The sequence below is a fragment of the Gorilla gorilla genome, chromosome 5, assembly GCF_029281585.2.
Source record: "Gorilla gorilla gorilla isolate KB3781 chromosome 5, NHGRI_mGorGor1-v2.1_pri, whole genome shotgun sequence".
Lineage (NCBI taxonomy): Eukaryota > Metazoa > Chordata > Mammalia > Primates > Hominidae > Gorilla > Gorilla gorilla.
This window is the reverse complement of record NC_073229.2, coordinates 49,648,914-49,672,732: the sequence shown is the minus strand read 5'-3', so window position 1 is coordinate 49,672,732 and position 23,819 is coordinate 49,648,914. Positions and strand designations below refer to the sequence as shown.

Genomic DNA, 23,819 nt, shown 5'->3' with positions numbered 1-23,819 from the left:
GGCAGGAGGATCGCTTGAGGCTAGGAGTTTGAGACCAACCTGGCAACATAGTGAGACCCCCCATCTCTACTATAACAAAAGATATTAGCCAGGCGTGGTGGTGCGTGCCTGTAGTCCCAGCTACTTGAGAGGCTTAAGGTAGGAGGATCGCTTGAGCCCAGGAGACCGAGGCTGCAGAGAGCCATGATTGTGCCACTGTACTCCGGCCTGGGTGCTATCCACACTCTGCACAGAGCAACACCCTGTCTCAAAAAAAAGAAAAACGATGATGGGTCAGCTGGGATGGTGGCAGTGGGGCTGGATGGGGGAGGCGAAGGAAAGCAAGGTGTACCAGGCAGCGCCCAGGGTTCTGGATGAGACAGTCCCATTCCCTGAGGCAGGGAGCAGCAGAGGTGGGGAACAACGCCTTAGATAAACTTAGATCAATATCTAAGGGACACTTACATAAATACCTTTTGTGCATTTATTGACAGTCAGTTGTGATCAAGATGTTCTCTAAGTGGATCATCACACCCCATAAAGCACACCTGGGAGGCATGCCTACTTTATAGGTCAGGAGAATTGAGGCACCAGAGTAGTAGTGTGGGGTTGGGGAAGAGACAGGGCCACTGGAACCCTGTCGACAGCCTACACTCACAGCGGAGGCAGAGGAAGAAGAGCCCACAGGGTAGCTTGAGGAGTGACTTGCAGGGAGGGGCAGAACCAGGGAGGGTGCTGTCTGGACTCCAGGAAGGAGGGTGCGGTTGGACTTGTCAGATTCCGGAACAGTGATTCAAGGGCTACGGAGTGTCCACAGAATTTAGCAATGGCAAGGCCACCACTGGCCTGCATGAGAGCTGCTGCCTGGTGGAGGGGTGAAGCTGGATCGGGAGGGTGGTGGAGGTGAGGACATGGCTACAATCAGTGTAGACATCACTTTCTGGAATCTGGGCTGGGAATGAGAGCAAAGAGGGAAGATGGAGGCTAGAGAGAGATGCACACAGAATGGGGGTGAGGAGGGGTGTGACAGTAGCTTGTTGAAATGCTGATGGCACAGCTGCTGGGGAGTGAAGGGTCAGTGCTGCAGGCGAGGGAGTCCATCCATGGGTCAAAGTTCCCAAAGAGGAGGAGAGGCCTGCAGCATAGATGAGGGAGGCTGTCCCACATTAAAACGCTTCAAGGATTGTGCTCTCCTCTCTTGGAGAAGAAGCCAGCTAGTAGTTAAGCTTGGAAGCAGTGGAGGTTGTACTGGGAAGATTTCCCTGGCTATGGAGATGTGAAAGGGCCTGGCTGGGCTCCCCTCTTTCTGAAGCTCCCTGCTGCTCTGGTTTGTGGTTGGAGGCAGAGCCACACTAGTCCACACAGTGCTTCCATGCCGTTTGAAAGAAGGCACCCATTCCTTAAAGTGGACACCACTCCTCACCAGGGCACACAGCTCGGCAAGCAGAGTGCTGGCTGGATTTCAGTTCCTCTGTACTCCCTCAGCAAATGCACTTTTGTGCAGTGAACAACCTGCACAGCCTCACACAGCATTCCTATGTGGGATTTGGCTTCCCCATTCTCCTTGGACCTAAGTCTCTCCCTTCTCTCTACCCATTCTTCCTAGTGCCTCAGAGTGACCCAAGTCCAGGGACTCCACCCCGCCTGGGAAACCTGTGGGTGACAGACCCTACCCCAGATTCACTGCACCTCTCCTGGACTGTCCCTGAGGGCCAGTTTGACACCTTCATGGTCCAGTACAGGGACAGGGATGGACGGCCCCAGGTGGTACCTGTGGAAGGGCCCGAGCGTTCATTTGTTGTCTCCTCACTGGACCCTGACCACAAGTACAGATTCACTCTGTTTGGAATTGCGAACAAGAAGCGGTATGGCCCCCTCACGGCCGATGGCACCACTGGTGAGTAGCAGCCACCTCAGCCCCCATGTGACCCCTTCTCAGCCCCATGCACACTTCCCTTCAGCCCGAAACCAGCTGGGGTCCCCCAGCAAGACAGCTGACTCCAGCTTCCTGGCCCCACTCCAGGGCTGAGGGGCAGCCAGACTCCCCCGCACTGCTGGGCCCCTTCCATCCCAAGCAGCAGCTCCCCGTGGCCCAGAAGGTGTGTCATACCCTGGCTGTGTCAGGCTTCCCAGAAGTTTAGCACTCGAATTAATGGACTAGTGACCCCCCACCCCCCGTAGGTGTGACATCCCGTCCAAACCCCAAGCCCCAGTCCCAGGCTGCCAGTTCAGCACCTGGCTGGATCTCCTTGTTTACAGCTCCAGAGAGGAAAGAGGAGCCCCCCCGCCCTGAGTTCCTGGAGCAGCCCCTCCTGGGGGAACTGACAGTGACCGGCGTGACCCCAGACTCCTTGCGTCTCTCATGGACAGTGGCCCAGGGCCCCTTCGACTCATTCATGGTCCAGTACAAGGATGCACAGGGGCAGCCCCAGGCAGTGCCTGTTGCGGGGGATGAGAATGAGGTTACCGTCCCTGGCCTGGATCCCGACCGGAAGTATAAGATGAACCTCTACGGGCTTCGTGGCAGGCAGCGTGTGGGGCCCGAGTCTGTGGTGGCCAAGACTGGTGAGTCATGGCTGCCAGGCCTCCCTCCCCTGCTAGCCCCATCCTGTGAGCGGGACTTGGCTGGGGCTCCTTCCAGCCTCCCTCCATCTTTGCCTTCTCAGCTCATTTTGCCAAAGCCTCCACCCACTTCCTCCCGCACTGCTCTCCTGTCCTCTGCATGCCAGGTCCCCCTCATCGAGCCTCCACCTCCTCATCTCTTCCTCAGCCTCACTTCTTCATCTCCAAGGGCAGGTCCTATTTTCCTCCATTCCAAGCACCTGGACTCATCCTTCCACCTGGGGCTGTCCTCCCCACAGCTGTCCTCACCATTCGGTCACTGTGTTCTCGCCCCTCAGTTTTTACTGGGCTCCTTCATGGTCTGGTTTGGGCCATGGTCACTTCTGGGCTTGTCACCTGCTGCCCACAACCTCCTGCCATTTCTGCTGTGTTCAGAGGTGGCAGATCCAAGTGACAAGAGCACCACGTTTCTCCAGCCTTTTTGCAGCATGAAGAGGACTCCTCTCAGCTCCCGACTCCTTGACTCCCAGCCCCCTTGGAACAGGGCAAAGGGATTGTGTTCAGCCCAGCATCCCAGCCTGTTCCTCCATGTCCCCAGCCTTTCCCTGTCCAGTGCCATTCCCCTGGCCTGTGAATTATTTGATGAGAGATAGTGTGGATAGTGGTTAGGAGCAAAGACTCTGGAGCCAACTGCCCGAGTCTCACTACCAGCCTTGCAACTTACTTCCTGTAGGACCTTGTGCAAATTGCTTAACCTCTCTGTGCCTCAGCTTTCCCTTCTGTCAGGTGGGGATAATGGTTACCACTGCACAGAGCTGTTGGAATTACATGAGTTAGTATATGTATAACACTTAGAAAGGCCAGGCACAGTGGCTCATGCCTGTAATCCCAGCACTTTGGGAGGCCAAGGCGGGTGGATCACGAGGTCAGGAGATCGAGACCATCCTGGCTAACACGGTGAAACCGTGTCTCCACTAAAAATACAAAAAATTAGCCAGGCATGGTGGCAGGTGCCTGTAGTCCCAGCTACTCAAGAGGATGAGGCAGGAGAATGGCGTGAACCCGGGAGGCGGAGCTTGCAGTGAGCCGAGATCGCGCCACTGCATTCCAGCCTGGGCGACAGAGTGAGACTCCATCTCAAAAAAAAAACAAAAAACAAAAAACAAAAAAAACCCCACACACTTAGAATAGTGCTTGGAGCAGCAAAGCATTTTCAGAGTGAGCTGCAATTTCTCCCTGACTCTCTCACTTCCCAGTAATCTTTTTTGCTCCCCACCTCCCTCCCTTCCTCTGGGTTGTCATTCTTGCCAATTCTTTCCTCAATCTGCTATCCCAAAGTAGTCCCCCATGTAGCAGGTCACAGAAGGGCTGGTTTCCCTTGTGCCACAGTCTCCCCACTCCATGGAGCCTCAGCAGAGACCTAACTGTAGGGGGCGGGTAGGTGCCCACAGGGCTGTGATTCCAGAGCCAGCCAGGGAAGGACATGCCCCTCCTTGGATCCCACTCACCCCAGAATTTTTCTCCCACTCATGCCTGGAGCCCTGCCTTAGCAATTCATTCCTTGGGGTTAAAGGGGAGGGAGGGGCAGGGCTGCCTGGGGAGGCCACAGCAAGAGCACATTCCATGGTCAGATCCTCATATGAGGGGTGGGGCAGCCAGAGTGCCTTGGGGAGGGCACAGGTAGGAAGAGGCCTCACTGCCCTCCTCACTGTCTGAGGTCAGCACTGTCAGTGAACGTGGTTTGGAAGAACCCTCAGAGGCTTCCTCTCTTCCCATCTCAGCTCCTTTCTCAGACACGAAGGGAGACCCCTCACCCCCACAGAACCCACCAGAGCGGGATGGGGCAAGGGCTGTCTCAGCCTTCTCCATCTGTGAGTGACCGAATGGCAAATACAAAGGCTACAGAGCCCCTGAGCCCACAGCGTAAGGGCATTTCCATGGCTGTCATCTGTGGGCAGCAGCAGCAAAGCCAGCAGCCCTTTATGCCTCTGTCTCTTCTCTCAGCTCCTCAGGAGGATGTGGACGAGACCCCCAGCCCCACAGAACTGGGCACGGAGGCCCCAGAGTCCCCCGAGGAGCCGCTCCTGGGGGAGCTGACAGTGACAGGATCCTCCCCTGATTCGCTGAGCCTCTTCTGGACCGTCCCCCAGGGCAGCTTCGACTCCTTCACCGTGCAGTACAAGGACAGGGACGGGCGGCCCCGGGCGGTGCGTGTTGGGGGCAAGGAGAGCGAGGTCACCGTGGGAGGCCTAGAGCCTGGGCACAAGTACAAGATGCACCTGTACGGCCTCCACGAGGGGCAGCGCGTGGGCCCGGTGTCCGCCGTGGGCGTGACGGGTGAGTGAGGGGCAGGGGCCTGCTTTGGTTCCCTCCCACTGCTGGCTCCCAGCTTCCCTGTAGCCAGTTGCTCTCCTTGCTCCAGTGGAACCTTGAGGCTGCCTGCCAGGGGAAGACCTAGAAAGAGCATGTCACTGGGGACTGGCGTACCACCAGCTTTCATGGCCCTGAGCAAGTTTTAAACTTTCTGCACCTCTGTTTCCTTGTCCGTAAAATGGGGACACCTACCTCACAGAGTTATTGTGAGGGTTAAGTGAGTTAACAGATGTAAAGCATCAAGAATGGGCCTGGCAAAAGTAAATATGCTGCCAGTGTCTGCTGTGAGAATTGTTATAAATATTCTTACTCTGAGGTCTGCTTTGTCCCCTTTGGCTGGTTCAGTTACTTGGTCAGAATGCACATGAATCTAAGGCCATACCACCCTGAAGGTGTCCCATCATCTCCTCTGATCTCAGAAGCTAAGCAGGGTCAGGTCTGGTTAGTACTTGGATGGGAGAATGCGCGTGAGACATTGGCCTCTTCATCAGTACAGCTTGAAGCAAGCTTTCTTTTCTTTCTTGTCTTTTTTTTTTTTTTTTTTTTTTTGAGACAGAGTCTCACTCTGTTGCCCAGCCTGGAGTGCAGTGGTGCGATCTCAGCTCACTGCAACCTCTGCCTCCCAGGTTCAAGTGATTCTCCTGCCTCAGCCTCCCAAATAGCTGGGACTACAGCTGCGTGCCACCACACCTGGTTACTTTTTTGTATTTTTAGTAGAGACAGGGTTCACCGTGTTGGCCAGGCTGGTCTCAAACTCCAGATCCTCAAGTGAGCCACCTGCCTCGGCCTCCCAAAGTTCTGGTATTACAGACGTGAGCCACCACGCCTGACCACAAAGCTTTCTCTTTCTTCTTTCTCTCCTTTTCTTTCTTTCTTTTCTTTCTTTCTCTTTCTTTCTTTCCTTTCTTTCTTTCTTTCTTTCCTTCTTTCTTTCTTGTCTCTCTCTCTGTCTCTCTCTCTTTCTTTCTTTCCTTTCTTTCTTTCTTTTCTTTCTTTCTCTTTCTTTCTTTCCTTTCTTTCTTTCTTTCTTTCCTTCTTTCTTTCTTGTCTCTCTCTCTGTCTCTCTCTCTTTCTTTCTTTCCTTTCTTTCTGTTTTTTGAGCTCTGTTGCCCAGGCTGGAATGCAGTGGTGCAATCTTGGCTCACTGTAACATTTCCCTCCCAGGTTCAAGTGATTCTCCTGCCTCAGCCTCCCGAGTAGCTGGGATTACAGGCACGCACCACCACACCTGGCTAATTTTTGTATTTTTAATAGAGATGGGGTTTTACCATGTCAGCCAGGCTGGTCTCAAATTCTTGACCTCAAGTGATCCACCCGCCTTGGCCTTCCAAAGTGCTGGGATTATAGGCATAAGCCACCACGCCCGGCCACAAGGCTTTCTTTAATACTCATCCAGTGAGTGACTTTACAGCAAAGAAGAACATCCCTTCCACCCTTTCTCTCAGGCCTGGTTACAGGGCCACGTCCACCACCACACAGGACCAGCCTGGGCACCTCCTCTCCAGGGCCTCAGCCCAAGAGGCTGAGTGGACAGCAGTGCCTCTGGGACCCTCGGGCTGACCTGCCCGGTTTAGTCACAGTGAGGGGAATCTCTTTTTCCCTTTGCTCACAGAAACAAAGACACACCTTTCTCAAAAATAACTTTTCCTATAAGGGGAAAGATTAAAAAATTAAAAGTAGAGAAATAGATAGTTTTCCAGAGCATGGTTTCTGTAATTCCACCAAGCTCAGCCTCATCATGACTTGGTTGATTTCATTTCCAGAACCTTCCACCCTCAATTTATTTTCTTTGCCTCAGTCAGCCCTGAGAAGAGAGAGACGGCAAAGCCACCCTGAGTGGCTGTCCTTGGGGCCTGAGGTTGTAGGGTGGAGGCTGGTGCCAGGCCCAGACATGCTGCCAAGGCTGCTCCTGGAGTGACCCTCCCTCTGCCGCTCTGTCCCAGGGACCCACACTGGGCTCTGTGAGGCCCTGTGCCAGGTCCCTGGGGTAAGGATGGGCTCTGTCAGGCACTGACCAAGGCGGTGCAGTAGAGATAAATGGAGTTTGGGAATCTGACAAACTGAGTTCCTTCCTGTCTTCCTCTGTTCTCAGCTGTATGATTTTTATTTTTTTATTTTATTATTTTTTTTTTGAGACAGAGTCTTGCTTTGTCACCCAGGCTGGAGTACAGTGGCATGATCTCAGCTCACTGCAACCTCTGGCTCCCAGGTTCAAGCAGTCCTCCTGCCTCAGCCCCCCAAGTAGCTGGGATTACGGGCGCCCACCACCACACCCGGCTAATTTTTGTATTTTTAGTAGAGACAGGGTTTCACCATGTTAGCCAGGCTGGTCTTGAACTTCTGACCTCAGATGATCCACCCGCCTTGGCCTCCCAAAGTGCTGGGATTACAGGCGTGAGGCACCGTGCCCAGCCAGCTGTATGATCTTGAAAAACTTACCTCCTCTCCTGGAACTTCAGCTTCCTCATATTCAGGAGGGAGTAAACGCTGCCCAGCTTATTGTCACGGTTAAAGGTGGTGATATAACATGTCTGGCATCTTCTCAGCTCATTCGTCTTTTGCTCCGACCTTCCCGCGAGGGAATCCCTGTATATCCATGTTCTAATGCTGGATATTTTGAAACATGTATTTTACACGTCCTGGATAAAATAGATGAGGCCCTTTAGGAAAGAAATGGGCATCAGTGCGCATTATCAGAGCAGCAAAGGGACGAAGCAGCTGGAGTCTGCCAAGCTGGGGGCTGTGTCTGGCAGCACACACAGTGCAGTTGCCAGGGGGAGAGGTGCGTGGAGCTCATTAGACACACTTCTAAATTGGAAAAGGACTGTCCCACATGCAGCATGGGGACTGCCAGAGTCATGAATCGTTATAATTGTACCTTTCCAGTTAATCCAAACCACCAGCAATAAAGCTTGATGGTGAAGGACATTTTCATTCCCTCATGGAAAGAAGTGCAGAGAGGGCAAAAAGGAGCAGGGAATGGGTGCTGCAGGAACAAGTAAGGTTAGAAGGCAAATGAAATGAGAGAAAATGCCCAGCCTGGTACCTGTACATAGCAGATGTTCAATACTTGGTGGTCACTCTGCTCCCTCCCACCACCTCAGCTGCCTCCATGCCTGCCCTCCCCAGCCTGACTCATTTCTGTCTGCCCGAGGCCTGGTCACCAGCCTGTTTTAAGCAGTTGTCACTTGCCTGGAGCCTTGTCTTGCACTCCGGAGGAAGCCAGAGAAACAAGTTCTTGGGAGCCCCACCCATCCAGCCACCTTCTCTGCCATTTTGCCTCTTGGGACCACCTTCTAGTTCGCTCACTAATGAGTGCTTCCTTATGCGGGAGTGGTGGGGATCTGCAGGTCCTGAGCCCAGACCTGCAGACCACTCATTATTTTACAGACATTTGTGGAGCACCTACTGTGTGCCAGGGACTGGGACACAGCAGTGAATAAAGCAAAGCTCCTGCCTGAGGAGCTCACATTCTAGTGGAGAGGGACAGGCAACAAATTGCACAAATATGTCAGTGGCACCGGATGTGACAGTGATGAGTGGTGGGGAAAACCAGAGCCTAGTAGGGAGACAGCAAGGGCCTCACTGCGAGGGCAGTGTCTGAGGAAAGCCCTGAAGGAGGTGAGAGGACAGCCACCTAGGCCTTTGGGGAAAGAGCATCCCAGACAGAAGGAAGAACAAATGCAGAGACTGGCAGGCGAGAAGCAGCCCCAGATGTCTGCAGACAGTGAGGAATGCAGTATGTTTTGTGGTGGAGTTGGAGGAGGGCAGGCAATAGGGAATGATCTAAGAGATGAATATGGGACCTCAGAGGCCAGTGCAGGACTTGGATTTCACCCTGAGTGAGGTAGAAGCCACTGCGGGAACCAGCTCTGGCTAATGTGTTAACAGGATCCTTCTGGCTGCAGACCCAAGAGACTGAAGGGGGGTGAGGGCAGAAGGCAATGACCTGAGAGAATGTTGTGATAATCCGGGAGGAGCCAGTGGTGCTTGGAGGTGGCAAGGAGGGGTCAGACTCTGAAGGTAGTGACAACAGGCGGATACCCACAGGGCGGATGTGGAGTTTAAGAGAGGACTCGGGGATGACTCTGGGGGTTTATATCTGAGCAGCTGGAAGAATGAAGTTGTAATCCTGGTCAGGCATGGAGGATCATGCCTGTAATCCCAGCACTTGGGGAGGCCGAGGCGGGCGGATCACCTGAGGTCAGCAGTTCAAGACCAACCTGACTAACGTGGAGAAACCCCATCTCTACTGAAAATACAAAATTAGCCGGACGTGGTGGCACATGCCTATTATCCCAGCTACTCAGGAGGCTAAGGCAGGAGAATCGCTTGAACCCGGGAGGCGTAGGTTGCGGTGAGCCGAGAGGGCGCCATTGCACACCAGCCTGAGCAACAACAGCGAAACTCCGTCTCAAAAAAAAAAAGTTGTAATCGTACTGAGGTGGGGAGGCTGTGGCGGGAGCAGGTGTCAGGAAGCTCAGAGGCTCAGTTTTGCACTTGTTGAGTTTGACACACAAGTAGGCCTCCAAGGAAGACGTTGCATGAACACTAGTCTGGGGTTCAGGGGAGATCTGGACAGAGGGTATAAATCTGGGGTCATTGGCATATAGATGGAATTTCAGCACTCTCCCAGGGTGTCAGTGATGGTTGATACTCTTCTCCCCCAACAAGTGCAGCCTCAGACACCGAGCAGGGACCTAGTGAAGGACTGTTGACCAGACAGATGTTCAGATCAATGCGCTTTTACATCAAAACCATCATGCGGGTTCCACAAATGCAACAGACATCGCTGGGTGTGGTGGCTCACACCTGTAATCCCAGCACTTTGGGGGCTGAGGCAGTCAGGGGTTTGAGACCAGCCTGGCCAACATGGCAAATGCCGTCTCCACTAAAAATACACACACACACAAAATTAGCCAGGCATGGTGGCGCACGCCTGTAGTCCCAGCTACTTGGGAGGCTAAGGCAGGAGGATTGCTTGAACCCAGGAGGCAGAGGCTGCAGTGAGCCGAGGTCGCCCACTGCTCTGGGTGACAGCGAGACTCCATCTCAAAAATAAAAAATAAAAAATAAAATAACTAGACATCATTACTATAAGAAAAGGGGGATTCTTTACTAACAGCCCCCTACCATCTCTGTCCCAGCCCCACAACAAGAAGAGACCCCTCCAGCCACCGAGTCCCCGCTGGAGCCACGCCTAGGAGAGCTGACAGTGACAGATGTGACCCCCAACTCTGTGGGCCTCTCCTGGACAGTCCCCGAGGGCCAGTTTGACTCCTTCATGGTCCAGTACAAGGACAAGGACGGGCAGCCCCAGGTGGTGCCGGTGGCTGCAGACCAGCGAGAGGTCACAGTCTACAACCTGGAGCCTGAGAGAAAATACAAGATGAACATGTATGGACTACATGATGGGCAACGCATGGGCCCCCTGTCTGTGGTCATCATGACGGGTGAGTAATGGGGGGACTCAGTCCTCATCTCTGGTTACCCAGAGCTCCCCCACCCCATGGCCCTTCTCCCAGCCCTGCCTTGGTACCACCGCACCCTCACTGAGGGGCTAGATCCCCTCAGGCCCTGGCTCGGTGACCCTGCCAGTCTTTCTGTTCCCTGACCCCTTTACTCCTCCCAGGGCTACAGCCTTCTCAGCCATCCAGCTCCTTCCCCATCTCCACTCTGCCCCCCGCCCAGGGGAATGTCTTCTTTCCATTTGGCCTAAATCCAGCCACCGACTTTCTCTCCCCCTCTCCGACTGCCCACAGCTGTTTCCACCCCTTCTCTTTACAACCCTGCTGTGACTTGGACACAGCTGCCACCTCCTGCTTCTGCCCTTTTTTGTTGAGGCGAAGTGCTTTACATCCTGAGTCCCTTCTCAGGAGTCCTCTGCCACCTGCCTGCACTGCATTCCATCCCAGCCCATGTGAGTTTTCATCTCTCCAGGAGGCCGCCTCACTCTTGCTCCGGGCTCCTTCCTGCCCCTCATGGCTTCCTGGGCACAGGTTCTCCATGATTGTTGTGCTGTGGCATCTGGTGAAACCCCTACCCTGCCTGAAGGCAATGTGTTTAAATCTGTAAAATAAGCTGTATAGGATTACAAAGGAAACATTATATTTATAGACAGTTATCAAAATATTTCTTTTTTATTTTTGAGATGGAGTTTTGCTCTTGTCATCCAGGCTGGAGTGCAATGGCGTGATCTCGGCTCACTGCAACCTCCGCTTCCCAGGTTCAAGCAATTCTCCTGCCTCAGCCTCCCGAGTAACTGGGATTATGGGCACGTACCACCACACCCAGCTAATTTTTTGTATTTTTAGTAGAGACAGGGTTTCGCCATGTTGGCCAGGCTGGCCTCAAACTCCTGACCTCAGGTGATCCACCCGCCTCGGCCTGGCGTGAGCCACTGCACCCGGCCCAAAATATTTCTTAAAAATCCAAAGTTACGATTTAGTAATACTTGGACTTATTTACTAGTTCATTAAATAACAGGACTTGGTGGCGTGTTTACTAAACTACAAAATTTAGAAGCAGTGATGGATATAAAAGGTATTTTAAAGTTTCTGCAATAACTCTAAGGTGACATGAAAACATCTGTGGTTTCTATTGGTAACAAAGTCACAATAATTCTACTCTGGTTGGTTTTCTATATTAGTTTTGGAAAGAAATGCTGCATTTCAGTTAGAGGTCTGGAAGTAAAGGTGTAACTATTCCCCATCTCAGTTCACAGCCCCCCTGAGGCCCTCAAAGCCCAGGGGTTCTCCCCTCAGAGATCTCAACCATGTTCTTTGTCTTCCCAAATCCCAGCTCCCCTCCCACCAGCCCCAGCCACAGAGGCCTCCAAGCCTCCCCTGGAGCCACGCCTAGGGGAGCTGACAGTGACGGATATAACCCCTGACTCTGTGGGCCTCTCGTGGACAGTCCCTGAGGGTGAATTCGACTCCTTTGTGGTTCAGTACAAGGACAGGGACGGGCAGCCCCAGGTGGTGCCCGTGGCTGCAGATCAGCGGGAGGTCACTATCCCTGACCTGGAACCCTCCCGCAAGTACAAGTTCCTGCTCTTTGGGATCCAGGATGGGAAACGACGCAGCCCAGTCTCTGTGGAGGCAAAGACGGGTGAGACGGGCCCCTACACAGCTGAGCCTGAGGCCACAGCCTTCCCACCCTTCTCTTCACTCCCTCTGCTGAGTCTTCCCTTTGTCCACCTGCTCTGTCTCATTTGAAAAGCCACATGGGGCTAGCACAGTGACTCACGCCTGTAATCCCAGCACTTTGGGAGGCCAAGGCAGGTCAGGAGTTCGAGACCAGTCTGGCCAACATGTCAAAACCCTGTCTCTACTAAAAAGACAAAAATTAGCTGGGTGTGGTGACGGGTGCCAGTAATTCCAGCTACTCGGGAGTCTGAGGCACAAGAATCACTTGAACCCAGGAGGTGGAGGCTGCAGGGAGCCGAGATTGTGCCACTGCACTCCAGCCTGGGTGATAGAGCCAGACTCCGTCTCAAAAAAGACCAAAAAAAAAAAAAAGAAAGAAAAGCCACAAAGCAGATGAGGACCAGGAGAGTGGGGCCAGTTCCTGGGTCTGCTGTTCCCTGATGACTCTGCCTCTCTTCTCGTAATTTCCACTTTTGTTGGATGAGGGAAGCCCCTACAGGCCTCTTCCTGCAGGGTGGATGTGGGAGCCTGGGGGTGCTGGGAGAAGGGGCGAGGGGAGCCAGGAACCCTTCCTGCCTTGCGAATCCATCACCTCCTGAGAGTCTTTGCTGTCTCCCCTGTGACTCTCACCCAGGTTCTCACCCTCCTAGCTCAGGCCTGTCTGGGCCCGTATGTGCCTCCTACAGAGGCTGCCCTTCCTTCTCTGCCCTCCTCCTGAAGTCTCAGAAATTGGGAACCAGAGGAGCCCAGCCCAGCTGTGCCCCTTTCCGAGGGTTCAGTCCAAGCCCTCCCCTGCCCCTGGGGGCTCCCTATTGCCAAAAAACTTGCAATAACAATGTCGTCAGCATCCTCACCATCCAGGAAGGCAGCAGGCCAGCTCCTTCTCAAGTCCTGGGATGGCTCCTCAGGCAGACACCAGATCCCTTCCCTGCCTGAGCTCCCCGGCATCATCCCCCTCAACATTCTCACAGGCAGCCCATGCTCCTTCACCAGGCCCGGTGGGAGCCTTAGTTCTCCCGGGCCAGCCGGTGCAGAATAAGAAAGGGAACGGAGAAGGGTGAGAACTACCTGTGTCATAACATCCTGCCTCCCCCACCTGCCGTGTGCCCCCATCAGGGATCCTGCACTCCTCGGGGCCGGCCAAATCACCCCTTTCCTCAGGGGCCGGCCAAATCACGGCCAAATCGTGTGCTCCTGGGTAAGAGGAGATAGAGACCCAGTCTGTAAGAAGCTGCACCCTGCTGGGGAAGCAGTCTGTGAGAGGCGGAAAGAGGCTGGACAGAAAGGGGAGTAAGACGAGGCAGGGAGCTAGGGAATCTCTTTTCCTGGAGGTGACTCAGGACAGGTGACCCTCCCCACTTGGGTCAAGGGGAGAGAGGCATGGACCAGACGGAGATGATGGTGAGGATGGGAGGTGATGGAAATATTTTGGGGAAGCACTGAGCATTTGGGCAGTTCTGGGTTTTTCCAGCCCCAGAGTGAGGCAGTCAAGGAGTCGTTTTGGAAAAAATAAACACAAGAACCTTTCCTCTCCAGTTGCCCGAGGTGACGCCAGCCCAGGGGCCCCACCCCGCCTTGGGGAGCTGTGGGTGACAGACCCCACCCCAGACTCACTGCGCCTCTCCTGGACGGTTCCTGAGGGCCAGTTCGACTCTTTTGTGGTCCAGTTCAAGGACAAAGACGGGCCCCAGGTGGTGCCCGTGGAGGGCCATGAGCGCTCTGTCACTGTCACCCCTCTGGATGCCAGCCGCAAGTACAGATTCCTCCTCTATGGCCTCCTGGGCAAGAAGCGCCATGGCCCCCTCACTGCCGACGGCACCACGGGTGAGGGGCATTCCCTGCAGGTCCCTGCTCTGCTCCCCTCAGGCCAAGCAGCAGACGGTCACTTGTGGTGGCTGCCATTACCATTATTTGGCCCCAGCCACTCGGCTCAGATCCAGCTCCCCACGTCCCTGCACAAGCCCCTAGCACAGCCCGGCAGGACTCAGCCACGCAAAGCCCTGTCTCCAGACCTCTCAATCCTGCCCGTCGAGGTCACCCAGTCTTCCAGAAAGAGCTCAGCCGTTTCCTCTCCATGTCTCCATCTCAGAGGCCCAGAGTGCTATGGATGATACTGGAACAAAGCGTCCCCCAAAACCCCGTCTGGGGGAGGAGCTGCAGGTGACCACCGTGACCCAGAACTCCGTGGGCCTCTCCTGGACAGTCCCTGAGGGCCAGTTTGACTCCTTTGTGGTCCAGTACAAAGACAGGGACGGGCAGCCCCAGGTGGTGCCCGTGGAGGGCAGCCTCAGGGAGGTCAGCGTGCCGGGCCTGGACCCCGCCCACAGGTACAAGCTGCTGCTCTACGGGCTGCACCGTGGCAAGCGTGTGGGCCCCATCTCGGCCGTCGCCATTACTGGTGAGTCTGCGGCAGCTGGAACACCTGTGCCTCCTTCCCGCCTGGCTCTCCTGGTCTGACTGAGCCATAAGGTCTCTGAGCTTCCTATTTTATATCATTTCCATTGATCCAGAAAGTTTCCTTGTGCCCCTTTAGAGTCAGTTGCCCCAGTCCCAGCCTCCAGCAACCACTGTCTGCTTTCGATCATCCTGGAGACAGCATTTTGACTCTCCATGTAATGGAATCACATGCAGTGAATCACATGCAATGTGTTTCATTTCTTGCACTTAGCACAATGCTTTTGAAATTCACCCATGTGCAGCAAAAGCTGGTCTTTCGATTGCTGACTGCTTGCCCTCACTCCCTCTCCTCCCTCACTCCTCCTGAGAGTCTGGGTGCAGCGACACACCAGCCATCTGTCTCTACCTGTCTCTGTGAACCAGCCAGCAGGGAAGAAACGGAAACTGAGACCACAGCCCCGACCCCTCCAGCGCCTGAGCCCCACCTCGGGGAGTTGACAGTGGAGGAGGCCACGCCACACACCCTGCATCTCTCCTGGATGGTGACTGAGGGAGAATTTGACTCCTTCGAAATCCAGTACACAGATAGAGACGGGCAACTCCAAATGGTCCGTACAGGAGGCGACCGGAATGACATCACCCTCTCTGGCCTGGAATCCGACCACAGATACCTGGTGACCCTGTATGGTTTCCGTGATGGGAAGCATGTAGGTCCTGTCCATGTCGAGGCCCTGACAGGTGAGAACTCTGCCCACTATGCCTCCTTTCAGATGGCTGGGAGAGTCCAGAGGACAGCAGAGTCCCGCGGATACCCTGCCCACCTCAGTCCTCTCTTTCCATGTCTCTGTCCAGTCCCGGAGGAGGAGGAGCCTTCAGAACCTCCCACCGCAACCCCCGAGCCCCCCATCAAGCCTCGCCTGGGGGAGCTGACCATGACAGATGCCACCCCTGACTCCCTCAGCCTGTCCTGGACGGTTCCTGAGGGCCGGTTTGACCACTTCCTGGTCCAGTACAGGAATGGAGATGGGCAGCCCAAGGCAGTGAGGGTGCCAGGGCACGAGGACGGGGTCACCATCTCGGGCCTGGAGCCAGACCATAAATACAAGATGAACCTGTACGGCTTCCACGGTGGCCAGCGCATGGGCCCTGTGTCTGTTGTCGGGGTGACAGGTGAGTGGATGATGGGAGCCCCAGGGTGGGAGCCATGGGAGGGTCACCCTCTTGCTCTTTGGTGATGACTGGTGGGGAATGGGACAGGGGTCTGGTCAGCACCACAGACCTGCTTGTGGCTGGGACTGGGGCTCCCCTTGGGCCTTCCTGTGAGGTTGACCACTGGCTCCTTCTGAGCAGGGAGGGGCCATCGGGAATTTTGCTGTGCTGGTGGCTCTCCCAGGTCCCCCACAGCTGACCCTGGAACTTGTCATGTGTGTTAGCTGTCAGCTGAGCAGGACCACCCAGCCCCAAGAGTAGGCCTCTCTGAACTGACCTCGGGTCCCCCAGTCATAGCCTTGGCTTCTCCCTCCTTTTCCCAAGGACCCAAGGACATCCCCCTCACTCTCTCTTCCTCCTTCTCAGCTGCAGAGGAAGAGACCCCCAGCCCCACAGAACCCAGCATGGAGGCCCCGGAGCCCGCTGAGGAGCCGCTCCTGGGGGAGCTGACAGTGACAGGATCCTCCCCTGACTCGCTGAGCCTCTCCTGGACCGTCCCCCAGGGCCACTTCGACTCCTTCACCGTGCAGTACAAGGACAGGGACGGGCGGCCCCAGGTGGTGCGTGTTGGGGGCGAAGAGAGTGAAGTCACTGTGGGGGGCCTGGAGCCTGGGCGCAAGTACAAGATGCACCTGTACGGCCTCCACGAGGGGCGGCGCGTGGGCCCAGTGTCTGCTGTGGGCGTCACAGGTGAGTGTGCACTGCAGAGCCCTCTGGGTTGGCTCTTAGCAAAGTACAGCCTCCAGCATCTCCTCCACTAGGGACCCAGGACCCCAAGACTTGAAACCTGTAATACACCCTGTTCACTAAAGCCTCAGGACAGGTGTGATCTGGGGACAGAGAGAGCAAATCCAGGAGAAGTGTCGGAGCCATATGGGAAAGGCCCCCAGGGACTGAGGCCTCTTGGGAGGTGATTCACCGGCTGGTTTGTGGCTCTCCGCTTTTCCTTGGAACTCTATACATAACTCTTTTTGTAAGATTGGAACACATTTTTGAAATACAAATTAATTAAATTAATAAGTATTTGTTAAATAAAATTTCAAATGTATAAACAGAAAGAATAGTACAAAGACCCTGCCATCCTCCTTCAAGCAAATATCAATTTCTGGCCAGTCTGGCTCATCTCTGCCCCACCCACTTCCTCCACTAGAATCACTAGAATGTTTTTCTTTCTTTCTTTCTTTCTTTCTTTCTTTCTTTCTTTCTTTCTTTCTTTCTTTCTCTTTCTTTTCTTTTCTTTTCTTTCTTTCTTTTTAGACAAGGTCTCACTCTGTCGCCTGGGCTGGAGTGTACTGGCACAGTCACAATTCACTGCACTGCAGCCTCAACCTCCTGGGCTTAAGGGATCCTCCCACTTCAGCCTCCCGAATAGCTGGGACTACAAGTGCACTCCACCATGCCCGGCTAATTTTTTGTATTTTTTGTAGAGACAGGGTTTAGCCATGTTGCCCAGGCCAGTCTCGAACTCCTGGGCTCAAGTTATCCTCCCACCTCAGCCAAAGTGATAGGATTCCAGGCATGAGCCGCCACACCCGGCCTGAATGTTTTCTTTATTAACACCTTTATGGAGATATAATTCATGTGGCATAAAATACACTTGTTTTTAGTGTACAACTTACTGATTTTAGTATCTTTACCTACTTGTGCAGCCATCACCACGATCTAATTTTAGAACTTTTCCATCGCCCCCGAAAGAAATCTTGGGTCCAGACCCATTCCTACCTCAGCCCTAGTTTATAACTAATCTACTTTTTTCTCTGTAGATTGCTTTTTCAGAACATTTCGTATAAATGGAATCAAACAATATGTATTCTTTTGTGTCTAGCTTCTTTCACTCAGCATAATGTTTCTGAAGTTCATCGATGTAGCATGTAGAAGTACTATATTTACTACATTGCTATTGATTGATTGATTGATTGATTGATTGATTGATTTTTTTTTGAGACAAATTCCCACTCTATTGCCGAGGCTAAAGTGCAGTGGCATGATCATAGCTCACTGCAGCCCCAAACTCCTGGGCTCAAGCCATCCTCCCATCTCAGCCCCCCAGGTAGCTGGGGCCACAGGTGCTCGCCACCACACTCAGCTAATTAAAAAAATTTTTTTTGTAGAGATGGGGTCTCACAGTGTTACCCAGGCTGATATCAAACTCCTGGCTTCAAGGAATCCTCCTGCCTGGGCCTTACAAAGTGCTGGGATAGCAGGCATGAGCCACCTGCTCTCTCTCAGCCACTACACTGCTTTTTATTGCCAAACAGTATTGCATTGTGTGGTTATACTACTGCAGTATTTTAAAACAAACCACAGACGTCCTATGCTTTCATCACTAAATATTTAAAGGTATATCTCTTTTTAAAAAAATTATTTTTAAAAAATCCACAATATGGCCAGGTGAGGTGGTTCACGCTTGTAATCCCAGCACTTTGGGAGGCCAAGGCAGGTGGATCACTTGAGGTAAAGAGTTCGAGACCAGCCTGACCAACATGGTGAAACCCCGTCTCTACTAAAAAAAATAATAATAATAAAAAAATTTAAAAAGTACAAAAAAGCGGAGCGTGGTGGCACGTGCCTGTAGTCCCAGCTACTTGGCGGGGGTTGAGGCACAAGAAATTGCTTGCACCCAGGAGGTGGAGGTTGCAGTGAGCCAAGATCGCGCCACTGCACTCCAGCCTGGGAGACAGAGTGAGACTCTGTGTCAAGAAATAAATAAATAAATAATAAAATTCCACAATACAATTAGCATACCTTGATAAGTGAAAAATCATGCCTTGATATCAAGTATCCAGGTAGTGCTACAGTCTCCCGAGTGTCTCATAATCATTGTTTCCCAATTTGTTGCTGAAATCAGGTCTATAGAAGGAGGATACATTGCAATTGAGAAAACTGAAATTTTAAATAGAGTAATCAGGGAAGGCCCACAGAAGAAGGTGGCTTTTGAACAAAGACTTAAAGGAAGTGTGGGGATGAGCCATGAAGATATCTGGGGAAAGAACATTTAGGTAGAGGGAACAGTTATTGTAAAAGTACTGAGGTAGGAGGCTGCCTGGCGTGGTTGAGGGACCATAAGGAAGCCACAAAATCTGATTATGATTATAATCAGAAATCGATCTTAAGTTAGGGCCAGACTGGGCCCACCTTCTGACCTGAATTCAAGACAGCTGGGGCCTCAACACCTCCTTGCAGCAAGAGAAAAGGTTCTGTTTCTATCTCTTCCTAGCCCCCGAAGAGGAGTCCCCTGATGCTCCTCTTGCAAAGCTGCGCCTAGGGGAGATGACAGTGAGAGACATCACCTCCGACTCCCTCAGCCTCTCCTGGACAGTCCCCGAGGGCCAGTTTGACCATTTCTTGGTCCAGTATAAGAATGGGGACGGGCAGCCCAAGGCGGTGCGGGTGCCGGGACACGAGGATGGGGTCACCATCTCGGGCCTGGAGCCAGACCACAAGTACAAGATGAACCTGTACGGCTTCCACGGTGGCCAGCGCGTGGGCCCCGTGTCTGCTGTTGGTTTAACTGGTGAGTGTGCAGTAGGGCACTGGGCCCTGCCCTGAACTAGACTCAGTTTCCCCTTTATTGTCAGTATCTGGTGGCTTTATTTTACTTTCCCTGAGACCAAGCCTCCCAGGCTCCTGGGAATGGTTCTGCTGGTGCCTTCACTCCGAGCCTTTGGTATTGCCCCAGGTCTTCTGCCCGTTACACATGGGCTTTTTGGGTTCCCAAAGAAGTGGGGGACCAGGAAAATAACACAGACTGAGGCACACCTGGGGTTGACCATAGCCTCAGCCCATTTGAGCTGTGTGTCCTCAAGAGACTCACACAACCTGTCTGGGCACGGTGGCTCACGCCTGTAATCCCAGCACTTTGGGAGGCCGAAGGGGGCAGATCACCTGAGGTCAGGAGTTCGAGACCAGCCTGGCCAACATCGTGAAACCCCCATCTCTACTAAAAATACAAAAATTAGCTGAGTGTGGTGGCACATGCCTGTAGTCCCAGCTACTCGGGAGGCTAAGGCAGGAGAATCGCTTGAACCCAGGAGGCGGAGGTTGCAGTGAGCCAAGATCGAGCCACTGCGCTCCAGCCTGTGTGACAGAGTGAGACTCTGTCTCAAAAAAACAAAACAAGCAAACAAAAAACAGAAACACAACCTCTCTGTACATCCTTTTCCTCATCTGTAAAGAAGGAATAACCATACCTGTCATGAAGGGTGGGTGGGAGTGTGGCTTGGCTCTCACACACAATGAGAGATAACTGCAGTCTTTCCCTTCTGAGGAAGGTAGGTAGTTCCTGAAAACCGCTTAAGGCAAATTCTCATAATTATCACTGATTTCAGTGGGAAAAATTGTATGTGTTCTCTAAGCCCCCAAATTAATACCCATTTATTTTTAAAACAACACTGAATCCTGTTAACATGGATACTATTACTTTAATTGTAAATATTGGCCATGTGCACAACTTAATAAGGCATTTTCCCTTCATTACCCTGTAACTCGGCTCTTTGATGCTTTTGTAAGCTCTTTTATAGCTGTTACCCCCTAGATGCTTAAGACTCAGTTCTCAAAAAGAACAGACAAATGAAATGTGATGAATTTGTAATACCACTATCAAGGCAGAATAAAACCCTATGAAGAGCAGAAAAGATTAAAGAAATCAATGAAAACAAAGCAATTGATTTCACACGGGCCAAAAGAACTGGCATCACTGGAGGTGCTCTCTCTGCCGTAAGTTAGCAGAGCTACTGCAAGGTCCAGAAACAACTCAGCTGCAAAGGTGCCCTCATGTGGTCTCATCTCTCTACCCTCAGCTATAAAATCTAAGTTGGTTTCTAAAAATGCTCAGGATTAGGTGGAATTTCCAAGCCCAGGTGGATGAACCTCCTGATACAACTTGCCTGTTGTGTTTGGTTGGTGTTCTTTGTTTTCTTTTTTTTTTTTTTTCTTTATTTTGAGATGGAGTCTCACTCTGTCACCCAGGCTCTCAGGCTGGAGTGCCGTGGTGCGATCTCAGCTCATTGCAACCTCTGCCTCCCGGGTCCAAGCAATTTTCCTGCCTCAGCCTTCCGAGTAGCTGGGATTACAGGCATGCACCAGCACATCTGGCTAATTTTTGTATTTTTAGTACAGACAGGATTTCGCCATGTTGGCCAGGCTGGTCTCAAGCTCCTGACCTCAGGTGATCCACCCGCCTCGGCCTCCCAAAGTGCTGGGATTACAGGCCTGAGCCACCACGCCCGGCCCTGGTTGCTGTTTTTTTGTTTGTTTGTTTGTTTGTTTTTGTTTGTTTTTTTCTTGAGAAGGAGTCTCGCTGTCTCCCAGGATGGAGTGCAGTGGCGTGATCTCGGCTCACCGCAAGCTCCACCTCCTGGGTTCATGCCATTCTCCTGCCTCAGCCTCCTGAGTAGCTGGGACTACAGGTGCCCGCCAACACGCCTGGCTAATTTTTTGTATTTTTAGTAAAGACGGGGTTTCACAGTGTTAGCCAGGATGGTCTCAGTCTCCTGACTTCATGATCCGCCCGCCTCGGCCTCCCAAAGTGCTGAGATTACAGGCCTGAGCCACCACACCCGGCCCTGGTTGGTGTTCTTATAAAGCATCAATTCTGTCCTGCAAAACAAATTTGCTTGGCAGCTCCTAAGGGTTCCAGGCCTGCACACTGAGCATCACAGGGATGCCACCTGAGCATCATGACTTCACCACAGGTGTGGTGTTAACTGAACATTCAAAGCAGAAAAATGATATTCTAAGCTTGGGGCACCAGCATCCAGACCGTGAGCCCTTGGTGTGTCTAAGAGAATCCCAGAGTCCCTTGGTTAAAAGGAGGCCCACCAGGCACGCCCACCCATTCTGTTTTCTGATGCAGCCCCAGGAAAGGATGAAGAAATGGCCCCAGCCTCGACAGAACCTCCCACCCCTGAACCCCCCATCAAGCCTCGCCTGGGGGAGCTGACCGTGACAGATGCGACCCCTGACTCCCTCAGCCTGTCCTGGATGGTTCCCGAGGGACAGTTTGACCACTTCCTGGTCCAGTACAAGAATGGGGATGGGCAGCCCAAGGCAACACGGGTGCCAGGACATGAGGACAGGGTCACCATCTCCGGCCTGGAGCCAGACCACAAGTACAAGATGAACCTGTACGGCTTCCACGGTGGCCAGCGCGTGGGCCCCGTGTCTGCCATCGGGGTGACAGGTGAGTGGATGATGGGAGCCCCAGGGTGGGAGCCATGGGAGGGTCACTCTCTTGCTCTTTGGTGATGAAGGGTGGGGAATGGGACGGGTCTGGTCAGCACCACAGACCTGCTTGTGGCTGGGGCTGGGGCTCCCCCTGGGCCTTCCTATGTGGTTGACTCCTGACTCCCCCTGAGCAGGGAGGGGCCATTGGGAGTTTTGCTGTGCTGGTGGCTGTGCCAGGTCCCCCACAGCTGACCCTGGAACTTGTCATGTGTGTTAGCTGTCAGCTGAGCAGGACCCCAAGAATGGGCCTCTCTGAACTGACCTCAGGTCCCCTAGTCATAGCCTTGGCTATTTCATATGTCCTCTAGTCATAGGCTTCTCCCTCCTTTTCCCCACGACGTGAGCACATCCCCCAGGGACCCTGCCATCCTCTCTGTGTCCCTTTTTCTCAGCTGCAGAGGAAGAGACCCCCAGCCCCACAGAACCCAGCACTGAGGCCCCGGAGCCCCCTGAGGAGCCGCTCCTGGGGGAGCTGACAGTGACAGGATCCTCCCCTGACTCGCTGAGCCTCTCCTGGACCGTCCCCCAGGGCCGCTTCGACTCCTTCACCGTGCAGTACAAGGACAGGGACGGGCGGCCCCAGGTGGTGCGTGTCAGGGGCGAGGAGAGCGAGGTCACTGTGGGGGTCCTGGAGCCTGGGCGCAAATACAAGATGCACCTGTACGGCCTCCACGAGGGGCGGCGCGTGGGCCCGGTGTCCACTGTGGGCGTGACTGGTGAGTAGTGCTTGGAGTCTCAGGGGGTAACCACCTTTCCCTCATGGGTACCTGGTTTACTGCTGTGCCCTTTCACCAAGCCCTGTGGGTCCATACTTGTCTCCTGTGTCCTGCCCTCCCTCTGTGCCCTGTGGCTGTGGCCTATGCTAGCGGTTTGCTTGTTCACTTTGGTGTGGCCTCCCTCTAATGGTCAACCACTGATAACCTCCAAGAGTGAAATATGTCAGGTGCACACCAAGCCTGACTTACGAGAATTTTCCTTTCTTTCCATCTTAATAACAGCATTCTTTGTTATAACCACATACACAAATGCACACAAGAGAAACAATCCAACGTCAAACCACGTTGGGATGACTAAATAATTTAGGCAACATCTATAAAAAGAGCTATTATGCCGCCACTGAAATGTTTTAACATAAGACCCTTACTTTATAATGTTACATTGAAAAAAGAGAGCCTAGGCTGGGCACAGTGGCTCACGCCTGTAATCCCAGCACTTTGGGAGGCCAAGGCGGGCTGATCGCCTGAGGTCAGGAGTTCCAGACCAGTCTAGCCAACATGGTGAAACCCCATCTCTACTAAAACTACAAAAATTAGCCAAGCATGGTGGCACATGCCTGTAATCCCAGTTACTTGGGAAGTGGAGGCACGAGAATTGCTTGAACCCGGGAGGCAGAGGATGCAGTGAGCCGAGATCACCACTGCACTCCAGCCTGGCAGATACAGCCAAACTCAGTCTCAAAAAAGAAGAAAAAGGAGCCCAAATTTTTGTAAGGATGCTAATCACAACCATTTGAAAGTAACAGGCATGGCAAGAAGAGTGGAAAGAAACACATCCCACGGGTTGCCTGATTTGTTAGATAGAATAGAATGTTCCAGCACATTTTTTTCTGTATTATTCTATTCTGCATAGTCCAAATTTTCTTAAATGGCAAACATTTCTTTTACAATCAGGGAAAGGGAAAAGAGAAAATATATAATGTCTTCTCCTTCTTTACACTCCATCTGTCCTACTCCTCTATCACTCTTGCGGCTTATTTCATTTATTTCCTTCTTTTTTTTTTGAGATGAAGTTTCGCTCTTGTCACCCAGGCTGGAGTGCAATGGCGTGATCTCGGCTCACTACAACCTCTGCCTCCTGGATTCAAGCGATTCTCCTGCCTCAGCCTCCCGAGTAGCTGGGATTACAGGCATGCGCCACCACATCTGG

General features: G+C 53.0%; 1 protein-coding gene across 10 annotated transcripts in view; it reads left to right on the top strand.

Annotated features, from left to right (window-relative positions):
* Positions 1-23,819, top strand: part of LOC101147118 (tenascin-X-like) — a 57,130-nt gene that overhangs the window by 14,282 nt on the left and 19,029 nt on the right. For 7 of the 10 annotated variants that reach the window (XM_063707481.1, XM_063707480.1, XM_063707479.1 and 4 more), the window contains 13 exons: positions 1,586-1,876; positions 2,239-2,544; positions 4,546-4,878; positions 10,062-10,367; positions 11,716-12,024; positions 13,599-13,886; positions 14,152-14,460; positions 14,883-15,197; positions 15,312-15,629; positions 16,035-16,358; positions 18,886-19,182; positions 21,523-21,849; positions 22,286-22,609. In XM_063707481.1, coding sequence (XP_063563551.1) covers positions 1,586-1,876; positions 2,239-2,544; positions 4,546-4,878; positions 10,062-10,367; positions 11,716-12,024; positions 13,599-13,886; positions 14,152-14,460; positions 14,883-15,197; positions 15,312-15,629; positions 16,035-16,358; positions 18,886-19,182; positions 21,523-21,849; positions 22,286-22,609 — 4,047 coding nt within the window. The remainder of the gene's footprint in view (positions 1-1,585; positions 1,877-2,238; positions 2,545-4,545; positions 4,879-10,061; positions 10,368-11,715; positions 12,025-13,598; positions 13,887-14,151; positions 14,461-14,882; positions 15,198-15,311; positions 15,630-16,034; positions 16,359-18,885; positions 19,183-21,522; positions 21,850-22,285; positions 22,610-23,819) is intronic. The other 3 variants (XM_063707477.1, XM_063707475.1, XM_063707474.1) reach the window with 3 other exon arrangements.